Source organism: Argentina anserina, chromosome 5, assembly GCF_933775445.1.
Source record: "Argentina anserina chromosome 5, drPotAnse1.1, whole genome shotgun sequence".
NCBI lineage: Eukaryota > Viridiplantae > Streptophyta > Magnoliopsida > Rosales > Rosaceae > Argentina > Argentina anserina.
Window position 1 is genome coordinate 22,248,554 of NC_065876.1, and position 15,511 is coordinate 22,264,064.

Sequence of the window (15,511 nt, forward strand, 5' to 3'; positions counted from 1 at the left end):
TAGTACACTTCAAACGAATATTATGACCTGTACGTAAACTATTGTAAATTATATCTCCAAGAAATCATAGTCGACATTGCCCTTTGTCCTTGACTATGAAGGTTGAGAATTTGAACAGATTGATTGATCAACTTACCCAAAATTTCCTTGTTTGGTGTTATGTTCTTGTCTCAAGCACCATGAAAATTGATTACATTATTTTCAAGACTAATTGAAATGCTGTACTACTCAGTACTGAGGTCGCTAACACTAACAAGTCTACAACTATATCTACAAGATCGATCATGGTGTAATATATGAAGTTTGGACACTTTACTGAAACTCAGTCTTGCAGGGATTCTGTAAAAAACTCAAGATTAGATCACCCGGTTCCAATAATAGTAGTCAATCTTTTTGAAGAGATTTATTATCAAGGCTACCGACAAGCTTCAGAAAAGGCTTCGACAAGGTTATTTGCTACAGACACTTGTTCATAGACAAGCAAATTTTTCTACGTACACCTTAGTTGCGCTATGTTAATTAATTAACATTCTGTTGATTAGTCCTGAATGCACCAAATATCCTCTCACGGCTTCATCTCTCTACGACTCTACCCTGAGCTGCTCTCATTTTGATCAATTGGGTGAGGGATGTAAAATCACTTTCGTTTGAAGCTCTTGTTTATATTTTTATCATCTCAAAAAAAAAAAAGGAGAGGAGATTTCTACTATATAGTCAAAACCATAATAATAAATTTGAAGATACCAGTTCTTTATATTCATACGTCTGCCCTTTCATACCATACGTGGGAATAAACAAGAAGAAAATTGTTAGGGTTCTCTGGTCTGTGGAAACCAACCAAATATTCTTAATCGTTTTCTTCCAGTCAATATTGGACATTTCTGGCATGTAGGTTAGTTGGTTTACAATTTCCTCGAATAGTTCCGGTTCATGCATGGAATTGAGTTAATTAATTGAGTATGAACATGCATTATGATTTATGAGTAAACACACGTGTTGGGATTCAAAGTGCTATCAATACATATTGTATCCCATTCATGGAGAAGAAGTTGATGAGAAATTTACGTACTGTTACTTTTATGACATGGTGTGATGTACTTTTGGGGCACCCACCAGGTGTTTGATGAAAGTCCTGACTAAATTTCCAGTCAAGGAAGTTAATTGAAAGGGGGTAATAAAATACATCCGTTGAGTATTCCGAATTGATGACACTCTAGTTTACGTTGAATGTATGCACGATTTTTCGATCAAATGCTTATGAATCTGTAGTTATCGAGCTGACTAGTTATTCCAATGCAAGATATATACATGCCGGGGTTGAGCTGTATTTGACCTGCGGTATGCAGCTCTTAACTTTACATGTATCTTTTCATATGTCATTGAGTGCGTTTGATCCAACTTTTCTGCACATTTATATTATTAAACACAGGTCTTAGAAGATTTCGAGAGCATGGAGCCTGGACCTGGGAGTGCGTTTATCGAGCGACACAAACATGTATCAGTAAAGAAATTAGTGACAGAATTCTTTTATACCGTGCCCCCTTTTGCCATACATGATAAACTTTTACTAGTTGAATAAGGGAAGACTACTCGTAGGGAAAACAGCATTTCCACAGACCTTGTTATGTGAAAGAGTGAAAGAATGAAAGACACCCTGACTAGAAATGAACTGAATGTTGAATCAAGGAAAACAATTTCTATGTAATTTCCACGCATTGGACTGTAGAACAAGTCACTATATATGGTCACTGGAGAAAATGTTGCAAAAAGAAAATTAGGTGGTGTGGAAGATAGAGATGTCATGCTGGAGATGCTTAATAATTGAAAGAAATCTAGGATATACTAGTCTAACAACTACCATCAAGAAAATAAATGTTGGATATTAACATATAGTATGAACCAACTGATCACACATACCATTGCTTATCAGGACTGACTATACCACTGAAATCATGCATTGGTCCGTTACATTTAATATGGATCAAGGTTGAGCTTGACGTATACTTTATATTTTATTGTAAAATGGATGCTATATATATGCGCTGTTGTGTACCAGTATTTTTACCATCATCTCAAATCAAAGGAAGATCTATACTGGTTTGTCTCTAGGAAAAGAATCTCATATCAGTAGGCCAAATCGAAAATGTTTAAGCTTCCTACTCTTACGTTAAAGTCCCAAGAAACCATATGGCAGCCTATGATAGTTCATGCCAGGTACGGCAATGGCTTTCAAAATTATCAACTAGAGTCAGTACTTCTGAATTTTATCACTTATCTGCAAAACATGTAATTGGTGTTCATGACATTTGTCTTAATCTGTTTGTTTTATTTTCCACAGTATGAGGGCGGAAAAGGAGCGACTTGGTATGTTGTTTACTGACGTTCCCTGTTTGTGCAATCATCTACATTGTTAAACTTGTAACTATCTTTTTTTTTTTTAATCAGTTTTCTGCACAAAGGTACCTCGCAGTGTAAACATGGAGAAATTGCAAAGTGGTTATTTGTTTCCTGAGGTGACTATATGTTCATTCCTTGAATCCTCTTTCAGCTTGGATCTCTGTATGGGTGCAGTTAGACTGAAATGGTTATTAAATTTCAGTCTTTGTTGTTATTTTGCATGAGTATAACTATCTGATAGATACCATAATTCTTATATTCTATTAAGCTTGGTTTGATGTCAAACTTTCTGTACTCATCTTATTATTCATGTTTCATTAAAGCATAGGCCTTAAAGCATTAAAATGTTTACATGTTTTTTTCTTTTTTGGGAATTCATACCTTTGAATTATAGAACTGTTCTTGAGCTCTAGCTCAATTCTAGTATTGGTTTATACCCTCAAGGAATCTATGTTTGCTTTAATTGGCTGATAAACAATTTTGCGTGCCCGATTGATCAAGTGGTATGAGAATTTAAGTATCATCGAGGCTCACCATTATTGTGGCATTTATTCAGATATCAAAGCTCGAACTTCAACACATTGAGAAGTACCCAGAGGCAAAATTGATAAGCCTTGGGATTGGTGATACAACAGAACCACTACCAGAAATCATAACCTCAAGCATGGCTAATGTGAGTAATTCTACCTGAATTTACGTTTAAGCATGAAGGATTTTCTAATTTAGATGTTGATGCTGTCTAATGTTTACCAACAATTTCCTAGATAAAACGAATGAAGAATAAGTACCATATCCTTGTGAAACTGATACTGAGGCTTTAGTTTCGGAGATAATCCCCTCTATCTAAACCTAAGGTTCTCCCGCTTGTAACAACGGTCTTCGTTAATCTATCTGCTAAAGAATTAAATATCCTTAGTCAGATCGAAAAACTTACAAACTCTCGAGATAAGTGGGGAGCTGTTGTTGTGTATATATGTTCTTTTGCAGTAAACTGCTGTTGTATATCTGATTCTATGATTGATATCTGTTTCATTCGTATACCTATTACTAATTTCTATCTACTGTAGCCCAAGGACTTGCATGTCTAATGTTTTTATTATTTCCAGTATGCACATGCTCTTTCGACCACTGATGGTTATACAGGATACGGACCGGAGCAAGGAACCAAGGTACTCTAGTTATCATCTATCCTTTGCTGTGTAATATGAATGTTTTTACCTGCATATCTATGGTGAACTTTGTTCTTCAAATGTATTTTAGTTTCTTCATGTCCAAAATACTATATATTTTACTTGAGTAATTATTGGCCCGTTCATCTATTGTCATTGTAAGTCAAATCTTCATCTAAGAATTATGTGGTTTCTTCCATTACTTTCGTTGTTGCATTCGCTATTAATGTTTTTTGTCTTTAACATAGGCATTGCGGGAGGCAATTACAAAAGCATTTTATAAAGATCTACCAGTAAAACACACAGAAGTTTTTGTATCAGACGGTGCTCAGTGTGATATAACTCGCCTTCAGGTATGATACTGTTAAAGTTTTAGGTGGATGCTTGATATATATATTTAACAACTTATAGTTTTATCTTTCTTATGCTTTCTGAAACGTTTTTGGTTTTAAGATTCATAAACGGGTACAATGCTTAATACAGTAAAATAGTCTTTATGATTCTTTTCCTTTTATCTTTCAGCTGCTTCTGGGTTCACAAGTGACAGTAGCTGTGCAAGATCCGTCCTTTCCGGTAATGTTACATCTGTAGACACTATCAATGTTTTGTTTTTGTTTCAAAGTTTACTTTCATACTATTACATTTTGCATGGAAGCCCTATCCAATGTTCTCCAATTCTGAGTAGGATGCTACATAGAACTTTGATGATTCATATTTGGCTTTCCTTGTTATCACTGTCAGGACATATAAATACGCTGAACCAGAGTATTTCTTGTATATTTTAAAACATACAGCCTTCATATCTAATTTTAGAATCCAAATGATTACCATACTGGGAAATTCTTACGAGAATCTAATGAAGCAGGTAGTAAATGCTTTTCTTATTCAGAATACTGCCTAATTATATGGAAAGTGATCTTAAAGAAACTGTCACAGCTGTTATGCTTTATTCCAATTATGAGATAGTCTATTAGGTTCATATCCAATTTTAAACTAGATTATTCTTTTCACAAATCTGCAGGCTTATATAGACTCAAGTGTCATAATTGGTCAGGCCGGTGAGATCAAAGATGAAGCTGGGAGGTATAAGAGCATAGAATATATGAACTGCAGCCCACACAATAACTTTTTCCCCAATTTATCAACCACTTCAAGAGCAGATATTATATTCTTTTGCTCTCCAAACAACCCAACTGGTCATGCAGCAACTAAGAAGCAATTAGAGCAACTTGTAGAGTTTGCAAGACTGAATGGATCAATTATTATATATGACTCTGCTTATTCATCTTATATCAGAGATGATAGTCCTCGATCAATATACGAAATTCCTGGTGCCAGAGAGGTACACAAATGCAGTTATCTTTTTTTTTTTTTTTTGCATTTTATCTCAATTAATCTTTTATATACTTACTTTTCATTTTTCAATTTTTTTTTTGCAGGTTGCCATTGAAATTTCATCATTCTCCAAATTTGCAGGGTTCACTGGCATCCGTTTAGGTTGGACGGTTGTCCCTGAGGAGCTCTTATACTCCAACGGTTTTCCTGTTATACACGACTTCAATCGCATTGTGTGCACATGCTTTAACGGAGCATCTAGTATTGCTCAAGCTGGTGGATTGGCATGTCTTTCCTCAGAAGGATTCCAGGTATAGGAAGGAGACCTATCTGTTGTTTATGTGATTCCAAGCTCATTTCTCTTTTCACTGAAATTTACTTTTATACTTCCACAAACTCATGGATTTACTATTTTGATCTTCTTTCTGACGACATGGAAAACTTACTGCTTCAGGCTGTGCATTCTATGGTTGACTACTACATGGAGAATGCAAGGATATTGGTTGACACATTTGCTTCTCTTGGTTACCAAGTATATGGCGGTGCAAATGCTCCCTACGTTTGGGTGCATTTTCCTGGTTCAAGTTCTTGGGATGTATTCGCTGAGATTCTTGAAAAAACACACATCCTTACAGTTCCAGGTTCTGGTTTTGGTCCAGCTGGTGAAGGGTGCCTTAGAATTAGTGCTTTTGGCCACAGAGAGTGTATCCGGGAGGCCTCCCGTAGGCTCAGAACCCTATTTCAATAGGAAGCGTGACACTGATATCCTTCATATTACTTTTCCTATTCGACAGTACCAAATAAGATAGCTTAATTGGGTTCAACTTTGAAGTTACCCATTCCAGTGTGTCATTATCCTGTAATAAACATACAAACTTGCAGACTTGCTGTGTGGTCATTACAAAATCGCTTAGAAGGTGTCTGCTGAAGTTTTCACCTTCGGTGTCTACATTAGGCTCTACAGTTGAAACTGAAACGAATTTCTTGTAGACGGCTGCTAGAAAATAAAACTAATCAAACTTCCCTCAAACAAGATCCGTGATGGTGTGAATGGATTAACAAAACTAGAACTTTGCTCTATTCAGTTTTGTTGTCTATTCAAAATAAAAAATTAGCAAAATATGCTAAGAGAATCCAAGCCCTTTTCCTCGAAATCCAGTAGATGCTTAAATAAGAGGCAAGTCAAATTGACCGAACTTTATGGCTTTTGTATTACCCAGCATCCTATCTCAGTAGAAATGAATATATGACCCACCAAATGTAAAAGATATAATACGTATTTATGTAAGCCATGAATAATCGAGTTACCTACAGACATGGGGAAATCACAAAACTACATATTTGAAAAGGAGACGTGAAAAAAGAACGATACACTACCCAGCTAGTAGCTTGAGCTTACAGCTTACTCTAAAAATATATCCTGAACAGTATGGTTTTGGAGAGGGAGAATATATAACTAGTCTCATAATATATCTGTTATGATTTTGCTTCTCCTCAATCACAAAAGCAGGTAATTAGATACAGTAATTGGCTATCACAATGCACAGCTAATGATATAAGGTACCAAAAAGCAAACACACCAACCAACCAACCAAAAGTTGGATCTGTACGCTATATTTTACGTGAAAATCTTCACATATCAAGGACAAGACAGCTAACCAGTTCAGCAGTCCGTGCACTCCTCGTGGCAATTACCTTCCAAAGATCTACGTCTGATTCTGCTGGTCGTTCAGAAATTTCAGATGTACTGTCTAGTGATGAGGATGAGGATGAAGTTACTGAGATGGAGGCAAGACGGTTCGGCACATATGCCTGCAGAACTGCAACATTATTATTCACATCCTTTGTGATCACATGAAGCTTCCCAAGGAAACCGGCAAGTAAATAAGGAGACTCTGATTCAGTGAAGTCCCGTATTGGAACATCTTCTGCAACAGTTTTCCAAGCATCATCTTGGTAATCGTATAACTTGATTTTGGCACTATCAAGAGAACCAGAAGGATCCAGTGCATACAGTTCACCATCAACAGTGACACTCATTTTCGTCCCTGCTTGCCTTGCAGGCCAACCTTCGCCCATTCCAGTTGGCATTTCACCCCATGAATTCACATCTGGATCATACACCTCACCTCCAACATCAACAAAAAAGGGCCAGCAGTATAAACTTTGTGGAACAAACAACCTCCCCTTGTATGAAGTCATCCCGGTAGCAATAGGCTTGAGCAGATCAGCTAAAAATGCAGTTGGTAAAACCTGAGCTTTGGTAAAGGGCATACTTGGCAGTTGGGACCATAGACCTGTTTTTGGATCAAATACTTCAGCTGATTGGAGAGGGGCCAATCCACCACGTCCTCTAGTAACCCCTCCAACCACATAAAGCTTATTGTTTAAAATGCCTGTCTTACAATATGCCCTACCCATTGACATTGGAGTTGATTCACTCCAAGAGTTGATGACTGGATTATAATGCCAGGCACATGATAGGGCTGTAGCCCTTGAAAATCCACCTAGGACGTAGAGGCAACCATCAACAGCACCAACGGCACAACCACAAAAAGGCATTCGATCCAGTGCATCCTTCCTCCCAAGCCAGCCCATGATAACATCTGCAAGTCTGATACTTGAACCTACCATTTTCCACATTCTACGTGCAGCTAAAGCCCTCCTAGATTCATCTTCAGGACAAACACTAGGCATTGGTGGCAACTTTTGCCATTTTCCGGCCAGAGGGTCCAGAGCATGCCATATGAGCTTATCGCTGTCAACCTTTGTTAATACATAGAGCCATTCCTCTGTTGTTCCCAGCTCTTTCCTCAAATTGAACAGCTCAGAAGTCATAATGGTGGTTTTCCAGGTACGTGACACCATCTTCAACTTCAAATAGTGGATCCTAGGTATCCTGGCAATAATCTGAATAGATATCTCGTCCGGAAGACTGGGAATCAATCTCAGGTTTTCCTCATAAAGACATGAAGACAACCTCTGCTTCTTCCGTTTCTCACTCTGCGAAACCTCATGAGGTCCACTCTCCCTAGTCCTCGAATTACTCAATATCGCCCCCATTAAAAACCTTCCTCTAACTCTTCAAAATCACAGTTCTACCCTCATAGCAACAAACAGACTGAGACACAAGGAACGCAGTGAGAAATGGGGTATCGAATTCAAACATCAGCCTTACCAGAAACCAAATCGACCCCACAAAAAACCACAATGCTTCCCATCCAATTCAACAACTTGACAAAACCCAATAACATAAAATCACAAGCAATTATCACAGCAGTAATGGGTACCCAAATGCATATAAGATATATCAGACGGCAACAGTTCATAACATACTATCATGTATCAGACAAAATTTGGGTAAATAGAAAACAGGGTTCAGAACTTGAGTAGCTAGCAATTGAATTCAGAGCACAAATACAACAAACCCAATTCCTCCACACACCTAAATTCACCCACAAATTAACACCCTTTACAGTTATTATGCCACCTAGTTAAATTCCACAGTGGTTTCATCACAATCAAAACCCAAGCAAAGACATCAAAAATTAGAAAAGGGCAAATCGGGAAAGCTCACCTGAGCATGTCCTTGGTGAGTTTCGGTCGGAGTTTCTCTGGCGCCGGCCCTCAGTGGTCACTTGAATTGGGTTCATTGTAAAGATGGGTTTGGCTTTTTGTTTGCGTGCGCTACCTAACACATCCGATTCCCTGTAACGCAGTCCAGGGATCATGCCCGCCCTCATACGTCGGTAGACGTTAAAGTCCACCCTACTCGCCCCACAATGCCAATTTATACATTATTATGGGACCTTGTATTTTGTCGATCAATTATCTGGTTAGCCTTTTAATTAGTTGAGTAAAATAGTGGTTAAGTGAGCTATTCTCAGACCACAGTCAACCACACCCAAGTTGGTCTCATCTTGTCCAACAAACGTTGTAGGGTATTGGGGTTTGAACTAGATAGACATGCAGCTATTAAGAGAGTCATCGACCCCTAATTGCAAGCAAGCTTCCGCTAGACCAGACCAATCATATCTGATTAAATCAATCCGGTAAATTTTGTTGACCCGAAAGCTTCACATGTTTATTTATTCCTCTATTTACTATATCAGATTGATCCTGAATGTACAAGTGGAAGTTTGTTGATTGATTGCGTTTGCATTTACTTGTCACCTTACTGCTTGCGATGTTCTTGATTGCGTTGTGGTATTAGCAAGGATGGCCAGTCGACCTGTGGCGATCTAGTGGTGACTTGTTGAAATGACTCAAATGAGTACTGGTGAAGACCATTGGAATGAGGACTAGTTCAAGGATCAATTATGAGACCCCCTTTTTCAAACTATAAGTTTTAGGGTTCTTGGTTAGCACCTTCATATGTTAAAATAAATCAGTACGTATTTAGTACTTTTATCGAGCTTGAAACTTATCGAGAACATATGTGTAAAAATGAATCCAAAAAGTCGTTTATTACGTACATACATGAAGAGCAATACTCAGCAAGTAAATGAATTCCGAAATACATACTGAAGAGAGACTCATCAAGGCATGACCGGTATGGTTTTATAGCTCTAGTGCATAGTTGGATGGAGAGATCGTCTTCAATACTGTCGCCGTGTCACGGCGGTAATATGGTCGGCGAATCAATACTCAGCTACGTAGACTCTATCAAACCGAAATACGCAAAACACTTCTCACTAGTCACTAGTCACTACCCCTCTGCAAACCTGCATGTTAGTAGTCGTATAATACATGTGAGTGACGCTACAATTTTACGTACTGAAAGAGCTAGCTCCTCGGGAACGAGAGACTCCATTAGAGTGGTTGAAAGACTCCATGTAGAGTGACATACTGACATTGCTCGTGAAGGTACTCATACTTCAATAACCAAGGAGGGCACATGGTTGTAGCTGAGCTAGGTTTCCTATTTATGTATGAAATTAAGAATTTGTTCGCTGCAGGTATAGCATTTATCAAGGATGAGGCAATTGTGATGCATGTGATGATGATATGGGGTATTGGATGTGGTCAATTAACTAGAGTCGTTTTCTGCGATAAATTTGTTAGTATTTTTCTGAACAATAGCTAGGAGAAAATGACAGGATTGGTGAAGTCATTCAAAACATGAGTGCAGATTGAAACTGGCAGCCCCAGCCAAACTACCTCATAATAAAGACAGCATGTCATTATAATACCACACTCACTCCCTCACTCACTCACTTGAATTCACTCCACATCTCTCACTTCTCTCTATCTTTGATCTCATCTCTCTTGCTACCATGATGAACATGAAGAGCAGCACTGCTCCTAAGAAGAAGATGACGATGATGCCGAGGGGGTTCATGTGCCACTCTAAGGCTACAACCGCCGTGTGCTTGAGCAGTGCCGATGCAGCTCGGTCGGCGATCATTCCCGCTGCTAGAAATACAAGAATCATCAGCAATAACCACAATGCCAGGTACTCAAGGATCGTCGAGCCACGTAGGTTTGTAAATCCAGCTGATCATGGTAACAAACCAGTCTTGTTGTCTTCCATTCTCAAGGGACAGCCGGCTTTGAACTACCACCATCACCACCATCACCATCACTACGCGAAGCCGAAGATTTCATTGCAGAAAACACCATCAGTTCTACCCTCTGCAGATAATGTCTTCCAGGTAACATATATTACTTTCTACCAATATAGGAAAACGAACATTGATGATAAACTATGAATCAGTACGTGTATACATGCCAATATTGTCAGATGAGAATTGTATGGATCTTTTCACATTTGCAAATGGAATATTGAGGAACCATATGCTTTTGTCTCATTAACTGTCTGTCTCTGCCATATTTGTTAAATCTGCAAGTGAGACTTATATATAGAATATAGATACACTATTTTGTTTCCACATTTTACTATTTATTCTGACAGTATGAGTATCAAAATTCAATGGGAGAATTCAACAAACACTACACAAACTATTGGTTATTCTAACTTTTAATATCTCATATTTGAAAACTATCGCATAAGTATTTTAAAATTTTATTTCAGCCTAATTTTAGTTCATTCCATCGATTAACACCGTTTGTGGCTTCATTTCCCACCAATTTTGAAGGACAATTTTGTGACTTCATTATTTTTCGATTTCATCTTTCATTTTCCTCCAATTTCAACTTCTATTTTTTTTTAAAACCAAGTTAATTAATTCACATAATTTCATTATAAAATTAATAAGCATTATTCATTTACCACAACTATTACAAACAAGCTAAAGTTCGTCAATTACAAAATAAACTAGCATATATTTCATATTGTATATGTCCATCAACCAACAACCATATTGTTATAGCAATATAATCAAAAACTCTATCATAGGATTCATAGGTATTTAAATATTTCAAAAGCAAAAGAAAATGCTTATATAATAATTGGTTAATTTGAATGATATAAAATGTTGGCTATAAATTAAGTGAAATCAGTGAAAAATAAAGTGACGAAAATGCCCTTAAAATTGGTAGGAAATAAAGCCACTAACGGTGTTAATTGACGGAATGAACTAAAATTAATCTGAAATAAAAACTTGAGGTAGTAATGCGATAGTTTTCAAATATGAGGTACTAAAAGTTAAAATAACCAATAATTGAGGTACTATTTGTTGAATTTACCCAAATCCAATCTACATGAATCTTGTCTACTAATAATTCTAGCTCTCATGCACCTAAAATCAGATGAAATATTCCTTGTTGATCCATTGATTAGTTTAATTTTCAAACAATTATTTTGGATCTCTCTCTTTGTCAAGCAGCTCAAATGAGTTATGGACTGTAATATATTTATGTATCGATCCAAACTAGTGTTCATTGTAAATCTCAATTACTTAATTGTTTGAGTTGAAATATTAATAGACAAAGCTTCTAACTTCTACACAGTCACATTACCTGATTAACATGCAAAGAATTCAGTAAATAAATTTTAGTTCGAACTAGCTAACAATAATATTGTTCATAGAATCGAGCATGCTTAAGAAGCTACGTGGTAGAATACGTACATATATAGTTGGTAGTCGGTACCTATACACTTCAATTCCTTTCTTGCGCCAAATTTGTAGAAGGAGATTCGTGGCTAGGCCTCTCCTAACTGATTTATTGATTCTAACTTCCAATTTAGTACTGCACGTACTGGCAAGCTTTCTTAACTTTGTCATAGCTATATATGTAAATTCTGGTCAGATATAATGATAATATATATAGATCATCTGTTTACATGTGTTGGTTTTGCAGGTGGTTGTTATGAGGGTTGCTCTTCATTGCCAAGGATGTGCTGGTAAAGTGAAGAAACATCTTTCTAAAATGGAGGGTACGAATTTACTATCCGATATGCTATGAGTAGATAGGAATAGGTAAATAATCTAGTACATCATTTTCATGGAAGCATTTAGAAAAAAGTGGGTTCGATATATATATATACATATTTTCTTTGCTAAGGAGGTCCGCACCAATTGTTTTGGTGCGGATTTCTATTTTTCCACCACTTTTCGATTGAATTTGCTCATCTCAACCATTTAGTATCTAGATAATATTATGTAGATCATCTCTTTACAATTTCAGCCAAATTGGTGATCGTTAAGGCCTTCAAAATCGAAAAACAAATGGACGGACTAAATTATGTCAAAATGAACCATTCATGTTTTTGACAGCAAAACACAATTTTGAGGGCCTTAACGATCACCAAATTAGCTGAAATTTCACAGAGATGATCTATATAATATTATCTAGATACTAGACGGTGGAGATGAAGAAATTCGATCAAAAATTAGTGCAAAAATAGAAATCTGCACTAAAACCATTGGTGCGGACCTCCTCAGCCAAGAGACCCTCTATATATGCGTATATATATGCGTCCTCGACAGATGCCTCTCGATTTTCTCTGTTCTTTGCTCCTTGTTCTTGGTTTGCCGTCATGCATCATGCATGTTGTCACTTGTGTCGTTGAACATAAATGAACATAAATGATATAATGGATCTATATTATTAAGTTCTAAAATTATAGGAAGAGTAGTCGACTGTAGATAATGGATGTTTTGAACTTCCAAACGAAAAATTGTGCTAGCTCTATTTCTCCTTTAAAAGAAAATGAAATGATTTCATTAAACGCAATCTATACAGTTACATCAAATATTAATATTAGTACATCAGAGTCATTGTGACGCATTCTCACTACAAAAAATATGAGCAATAAGCACAAATCAATTGTGGTACAAGTGTGGGTGTTGATAGTGTGGTTAACCCCACAAATGTAGCTTTTTAATTATAATTATTTGTGAGGATTTTGTTTGATTTTAGGGGTTAGCTACACCATAAACACTCACACTTGAGTCACAATGATATGTACTCATTACTCATATTATTTGTAGTGTCTTATCATAATTGTGCTATTTCTCAAGTTTGAATTATTAGATTATTTTCTGATCTAAAATAACCAAAACACGTATACACGACCATAAAAATCATTGAATAAAGTAGATTTCGGTTCTTGTTAATTTTCTTTTTATCAAAGACTATTCACTGAGTAGAAATTTTTTCTGGTTAATCTGGCAGGGGTTACATCCTTCAGCATAGACCTAGAGACAAAGATGGTAACTGTAAGAGGACACGTGTCACCTGTTGGAGTCGTGGATAGCATTTCTAAGGTTAAAAAGGCAGAGTTACTACCCTGCAGTTGATTGAGTGAAATCGATGGATCAGGTTAAAAATATATTACGCATATGGGAGGATAGGCTGAACCGAATGCAATTAAATTCTTTGTGTTTAATATTTTGTCTATCAATTTGCATGAAACTAAGGTGGTCCTTCCATAAATAAATGGATTCGGGGGTGCGGGTTGCATATTTGGTCATGTAAGGTGTCTCTTATCATCTGAGCTGTTAAGATGTTGATATATCATGGTTTAACAACTAACTCAAGGACAATGATTTCTTATTTTCATTTTCTTTTCGTTTTCGTTTTTTTATATTGTTTAATGTTCTAATTTAATGTATTTTCTATAACTTTTTTTCGATTACAAAAGTAGAAATACTACATTTTAATTAAGAAACAGATTTTGCTACAGACGAGAGGCAGGTAGAGTACGTACTCTAGCAACCAATCCCCACTTGATGGACTATATGAGCTAAAGCATGTTAGTAAAATTTGCGTCTGTCCAAATTAATAAGCCTAAACTTAATGGCCTAGCACTATAAATAGAAGCCGCGTCTTGAACCATAGCACGAATCCGCCAAAGGACCCTGATAACGTACACCATCTATATACAGTCTACTGGAATTTTTGAGTGTCCTTCTCATCACTTCAGCACTGTCCCATGTCAAGAAGGATTCTAAGTTGATTAGTACCCTCTTTGATTAAAAAAAAAAAGTTGATTAGTACCATGTTTGATGCTAAAATACACCATGAACTTGGCTCAAATTGTCAATTTACACTCCGAACTTGTAAATGCGAAAATTTGCCTCCTCAACTTGGTAAAAACTGTCGATTTGCACCTTCACTGTTAAATTTCACATTTTCATCCAATTTGTGGTCATATATCATGCAAATGATGAGCATTTTTGTTATTAAATATATAACAAATCAATTATATTTGTACAATTATTTGAGTATTTAATAACAAAAAACACAAGGAATTTAATATTTGTACAATTATATTTGTTCACTCATTTACTTCATGATTTTTTTTTCTTAATATTTTTCCCCGCTAGTACACTTTAACATTCATCATCAGCTAATTAAGTGAGCACACAAGATAAAACTCAAAAATCTGAAACGACAAAACCTTGGAAGTAAATTTGACGATTGCTAGAGACTATAGACATAATTAATTAGTTTTAGTTCTTCACTTATGGTCGTAATTATGTATCGTTATTTTGGAAATTTTTTTTATCAAGAAAGATAAATATCGTGAAGTGAATGAGTGAGCAAATATAATTGTACAAAACTTAAATTCCTTGTACATTTTTATCATTAAAAAATAAAATAAATATTAAATGACAAAAACGTTCATCATGTGAATGACATGTGACCACAAATTGGATGAAAAATGTTAAATTTAATGGTGAGGGTGCAAACCAGCAGTTTTTGCTAAGTTGAAGAGACAAATTTTCGCATTTATAAGTTCGGGGTGTAAATTGACAATTTAAGCCAAGTTCATGGTGTATTTTGACACTTTTGCCTATATTAAATGGGCTTAAGTTGGACCTATTTTTTTTTCAGTATTAATTGTTTTAAATATTGGGTTCCAGATTCTGGGTGTTGTGGGAATTATGTAAAAGCTTTGGTTTTCACTAAACCAAAATATGGATTAGATAATACCGGATAGACAATAATTACTAAAATAACCATTGTTTGAAATTATCAGATAATGATACCAGAATAACCATTGTCTGATCTTTCAAAAATAACAATGGTTTTATAGTGACCATTGTTTGGCAATAATATATACAATGGTTCAAATTGTACATGAATACCATTGTTATAGATTCCACTTCCAACAATGGTGTTTTTGTTTACTATTGTCTGTATGCTATGCGTAGACAATGTTTTTCCATATATATGTAGTATTGTATAAATGACTTTAA

At 36.1% G+C, this 15,511-nt stretch overlaps 3 protein-coding genes across 3 annotated transcripts; 2 read left to right on the forward strand and 1 right to left on the reverse strand.

The window, feature by feature from the left end:
* Nucleotides 1-2,082: 2,082 nt before the first annotated feature.
* On the forward strand, nucleotides 2,083-5,700 carry LOC126794871 (LL-diaminopimelate aminotransferase, chloroplastic-like). Its single transcript, XM_050521664.1, has 10 exons — nucleotides 2,083-2,214; nucleotides 2,339-2,364; nucleotides 2,446-2,513; nucleotides 2,954-3,070; nucleotides 3,504-3,566; nucleotides 3,815-3,919; nucleotides 4,089-4,139; nucleotides 4,588-4,908; nucleotides 5,006-5,212; nucleotides 5,356-5,700. The coding sequence occupies exons 1-10, from the start codon at nucleotides 2,144-2,146 to the stop codon at nucleotides 5,647-5,649; spliced, it is 1,323 nt and encodes a 440-aa protein (XP_050377621.1). The 5' UTR covers nucleotides 2,083-2,143; the 3' UTR covers nucleotides 5,650-5,700.
* A 460-nt stretch (nucleotides 5,701-6,160) lies between these two features.
* Nucleotides 6,161-8,645, reverse strand: LOC126793923 (F-box/kelch-repeat protein At1g22040-like). Its single transcript, XM_050520554.1, has 2 exons — nucleotides 8,479-8,645; nucleotides 6,161-8,022 (listed from the first exon to the last, which is right to left on the reverse strand). Exon 2 carries the CDS (start codon nucleotides 7,962-7,964, stop codon nucleotides 6,534-6,536), a length of 1,431 nt encoding a protein of 476 aa, XP_050376511.1. The 5' UTR covers nucleotides 7,965-8,022; nucleotides 8,479-8,645; the 3' UTR covers nucleotides 6,161-6,533.
* Nucleotides 8,646-10,147: 1,502 nt separating this feature from the next.
* Nucleotides 10,148-13,750, forward strand: LOC126795977 (uncharacterized). Its single transcript, XM_050522710.1, has 3 exons — nucleotides 10,148-10,555; nucleotides 12,165-12,240; nucleotides 13,482-13,750. Exons 1-3 carry the CDS (start codon nucleotides 10,178-10,180, stop codon nucleotides 13,604-13,606), a joined length of 579 nt encoding a protein of 192 aa, XP_050378667.1. The 5' UTR covers nucleotides 10,148-10,177; the 3' UTR covers nucleotides 13,607-13,750.
* The last annotated feature ends 1,761 nt before the right edge of the window (nucleotides 13,751-15,511 follow it).